Genomic DNA, 4,409 nt, shown 5'->3' on the forward strand with positions numbered 1-4,409 from the left:
GACGCAGTTACCAATGAAGTAATTCGCTCGACCCAAAATGGCCAGATCCAGGTGAGGATTGGAAGCCGGCTGTCGGATAACCATGACATCGGCGCGCCGCAATGCTTCGTTCAGTTCCACCAGCATGTGATTGCTGTCGGAGGCCACAAATACGGACCGGATCGGATTGTCCGGTGCCGATTCGCGCTGCTGCTTGATGCGTCGCTTTAGCTGTCGCACGATAGTGTCCTTTGATGGCATGCACATTTCACCCGTCAGCTGACCGTGCTCGTTCCGGTAACCCAAACACTGTGGCGATGAAAACAGGTTGGAGCTTTCCCGCACGTGCTCACAGGCCCTCACCCAATCGATCCCATTCCGCAGATGGATACCGATGAACGCACCCTTCGGAAGGGAGTCGCGGATAAAGAGTTTCGCCTCGCTTTCGAAGCGCTCCGACCAACGGAGGTACCGGTGAAGTGCGACGTTTTCCTGCTGCACCGGAAAGGTGGCCGGAGCTCCCGTGAACGCCAAGACGGGCCACTTGTCGCCGGGGTAGCGCTCGTTCCACCGTTCCGCCATCCTGTCACCGTGGTGGACGTCGTAGTTGAGCTTCGGACCGTAGAACTCCGATCCGGCGAAATCGACCTCGAACGTGTCCCAAAACGAGCCAAATGGGTTACCACTTTTCGCGTTGCATCCGTGGCCTTTGCTTCCATCGAGCCCCATGCGTTCGGTGTAACAGAACGCGATGCGTTCCGCCGGGGGCCACAAAGAAGGCGCGAGGTGAGCCATAAAATCCTCCATCGTTATCACCCGGTGGTGCGCCTGTAATGGTCCCACTTGGAAGTAGGTATCGAACGGAACTTGCACTGAGCGTGGTTCAGTTTTACGGTACTCGACCCAGGGGGGAAGAACGAGTGTGCGGTTCAGACCCTTGGCGAAACCGAGTGAACCGAGAAAGTGGTCAGCCTGATTACCGAAACGTCCTGCAAGAGAAGAAAGATCGTTGTAAAAAGAATTATTAGGAGACCGCCGGAAGAAAAAAAGCATTCCCATACCGGGAATCGAACCCGGGCCTTCTGGGTGAAAGCCAGATATCCTAGCCACTAGACCATATGGGATGACGTTACGATTGCGAGAATTTTACCATATAATAGACCCGCCAAGGACAACATATATACACAACATATAACAGGATTCATTTCACAACCAAAACAGCATCTATGTCCTTTACCTTAACAAACGTTAAAGAACCAACGAAACGGTTGATTTGCTAACTTCATTCAACAGTGCCTGACGAACCCGAAAACCCAATTTATTCCCCCATAATACATACCCATGCACGGACAATAAAGGATGTATCCATTCTCATCCACGGTGATCGATCCGGCAACGGAGGAAAGCAGCAAAACCAGTAAAAGGCCGTCGATCGCAAACCGGAACATCTTCAAATCTTAGAAACAATGAGAGGTGGTTTGTGCAATGAAAACGATGAACAATTGCAAGAAACCAAAGTCTGGAAGCTATAGAGAGCGCAAAACTCGGATGAGGGGTTTTAGAGCCACCTCTTTTGTTCACCGAAAAATACCCGGCCCACAGGCACTAAACAGAACGCTAAACCATTTTCAACACGATGTTATTGTTTTGTTGCTACTGGTTCCGTTACCCGGGAAGCCGTTGTCAACAGACCGTGACGCCGGCGGTTAAACGTCAACCAGCGAGGGGCCGTGTTGCCAGTAAAATCAATTAATTTTGGAAAACCATTTCTCGAAAAACGCCAGGAAGTGTTTGCAAACGAGTTCGGTAACATTTAGTTAAAAGTTTACGACGGTCGATTGGTGATATTATAGATCATTCTCAGTTTTATTCACCCTGAATTCGGCGCTAAGCGTGTGTCATTAACATTTATCAATCGTACAAATACCATTTTATGCCGGTTCAGGGAGAAAGGAATGAAGAGCGGAAGAAAAGTGGTACGTAGAAGTGAAGAAACGATCGATTTAAAATTATAAACCACTTATTTTTAAAAGTAACAAAACCTAAACCACAGCGTAAGGGAGCGGTGGGTGTTTTAGACCGTTTCGAGTCGCCCGGAACAGCACGAACAATGTTGAACACCACTGCCAAACAGTATGTTGGCTTCCTTCATGTCGGTCAGCAGGGACAGAATGCGTCCTGCCGTTTCGGTCGCCTTAATATGCACGTTCGGCACCGCACCATCATTGCCATTCGAGCTTAGTTCCGTATCGGACGAATGATGATAATGATCGTCATGATGGTCACAGACAGAAGTAGGACTAGCACCACCAGCTGTGGGTGCGCTCGGATCTGGTAGATCCACAATGTGGTCAGCAGGAGATAGACGAGCTGTAGGAACCGCCGCACCAACACTACCACCCTGCTGTTCGAGCACCAATCGGTGCACTAGATAGTTTAGCTCCTTAAGCTTCAGCTTCATCATCTCTCGATCGTCGGCCAACTGTTGCAACTGCAGATTGCGTTCCATATCCTTCTGCTTCAGCAAGCGCCGCTGCTGCTGGTAAAGTGTGATGTACTCGCCAATCGTGTCCGTCTCGTCCTGAAGCTGGAGCACGAGATGCTCCAACACTTGTCGTTCCTCCGTTAGTTCAGCCACCTCGACCATCGTGCGCTTGAAGCGTTCTTGTAGCTTCTCCATCGCTTCTAGTGTCGATATGCTGCTCACGATCGATGATGGGTGATCACCTCTTAACGGCTGATGCACTTTATCTTCGTCATTACCTGACGCAGATCGATGTTGCTGGAATCGGTTCAGGGCTTTCACCAATTCTTGTTTCTCCTGCCGCAATGTCTCGATTTCATGCCGATCCACATCTCGGACGTCCTTTGGTCGATCTTCACCACCACCGTTACCATTCACCGTTGGGGAGCTGGCAGAAAGCTGTCGCTCGAGTTCTTCTACCGTGCGACGTTGCGTTTCCAGCTCTCGCTGTAGCGTGACCGCATCGTTCGATCGTGACTCGTAGTACCGCAGCCGATCGATCTCTTGGCTGTGCTGGAAGTTTTGCTTGTTCAGCTCGGTGTTCTCGTGGGCTAAGCGAATCATCTCTTCGTCTTTGTAGTGCATCTGTTCCCTTATGGCCGCCAACTCCGCTTCGAGGTGGCCGTAATTTGCTTTCATTTCTTTGCCAAGATGTAGCTCCGTTTGAAGTTTATCGGTTAGGTTGAGTTTATCATTGCTCTGAAATTACAAGACGATAGAAGTTTATTCGCTTGCCGACTGTCTTTCGCCCGAATCAGCGATACTTACAATCTGCACGAACGCACGCTGCATTTCCTCCAGTTGGGCCTTCAGCTCGTTGTTTTGCGTGACGGCTCTCGATGCGCCAACCTTACCACTCTCGATCTCCGCCAAGAGTTTCGCCACGTCCGGTTTGTCGAGCTGTAACCGTTCGACGGTTAACTGTAGAAGCTCGATCTGTTCCTCGGACTGTTTTAGAAGAGCCTCGTAGCGGTCCCGTTCATGCTGCGACGCTTCAGCATCGCCCTTTGGATTAGAAACATTAAAATTAGTTTGTAATCCTTACACGCACTGGTCGGTATGAGACGTACCTGAAGCTTATCCCGTTCCCGTTCTAGGTCGTTACAACGCTTCTGCAGAGCTTCCAACTTCTGCTCGAACACCGTCTCCAAGTTGTGGCGTTCTGTTTGCGGTAACGAAACCGGCTGTTCGCCGTCATCACGAGAAGCTTGTGCCAACGTTTGCTGCTGTAACATCTGCTGTTGTATCTGTCGCTCAAGCTCATTTGCGAACCGAACTGCGGCCTCTTCACTTTTCGCAAGTCGATTGTTTTCGTCGGTCAGTTCCTGAATTTTTTCCGCCAGATTACCGATCTCCTTGTTCAGGTGCAACACGTAGTTCTGGTACTGTTGGTTGCTCTGGTCGCGTTCGCTTCCGATTTGTTTCACCACCTCCTGCAGGTCCTTCAATTGCTGGGCCTTGATGAGGTTTTGCTGAGCCAGTGATTCAATCTTTGTATTGCTGTCGTCTTGCCGGTCGTCGTCGGCACTGCTTAGCTGATCGATGCGTATCCTGGCCAGTGACAATTCTGAGCGAGCCTGTTCGAGGGCCTGTTGTGCAGCTTGGTACTCTTCGCTGCGTACTGTTAGGTTCTGGCGCAGTTCGGCTAAATCCTCCTGCAGATCGTCGTGTAGTTTGCGGAAACGTTCCGCTTCCTGCTGATATTGGGTCACCTGCGAACCGATCCTCTCTTCCAACCGCTCGTACTGCTGGCCCTTTGTTCGGGCTTCTTCTAGCTCACGGGTCAGCTTCTGTACGGTTGCTTCCGTTACCTCTAGACGGTACTCTATCTCTTCGCAGGCAACCGTTCGCTCTTTAACCAACGATTGGCACTTGGCCAACGAAGCGGTCAGTTCCGCCTTCTCAC

General features: G+C 50.7%; 2 protein-coding genes and 1 non-coding gene across 3 annotated transcripts; all 3 read right to left on the bottom strand.

Moving 5' to 3' along the window:
- Positions 1-3: 3 nt before the first annotated feature.
- Positions 4-1,611, bottom strand: LOC131214395 (GDP-fucose protein O-fucosyltransferase 1; the record flags this gene model as incomplete). Its single annotated transcript, XM_058208776.1, has 2 exons — positions 1,319-1,611; positions 4-968 (listed from the first exon to the last, which is right to left on the bottom strand). Coding segments are annotated over exons 1-2 (1,074 nt in total), but the record flags the coding sequence as incomplete, so codon positions are not given.
- Positions 1,032-1,103, bottom strand: Trnae-uuc (transfer RNA glutamic acid (anticodon UUC)). The gene has a single exon. It is a non-coding gene; the product is annotated as a tRNA-Glu (tRNA).
- A 231-nt stretch (positions 1,612-1,842) lies between the features above and the next one.
- LOC131214394 (golgin subfamily A member 2) lies at positions 1,843-4,404 on the bottom strand (the record flags this gene model as incomplete). The annotated part of the gene is made up of 3 exons (XM_058208775.1): positions 1,843-3,202; positions 3,272-3,508; positions 3,574-4,404. Coding segments are annotated over 3 exons (2,217 nt in total), but the record flags the coding sequence as incomplete, so codon positions are not given.
- Between the last annotated feature and the right edge of the window lie 5 nt (positions 4,405-4,409).

Source organism: Anopheles bellator, unplaced genomic scaffold (assembly GCF_943735745.2).
Source record: "Anopheles bellator unplaced genomic scaffold, idAnoBellAS_SP24_06.2 scaffold00796_ctg1, whole genome shotgun sequence".
Classification (NCBI taxonomy): domain Eukaryota; kingdom Metazoa; phylum Arthropoda; class Insecta; order Diptera; family Culicidae; genus Anopheles; species Anopheles bellator.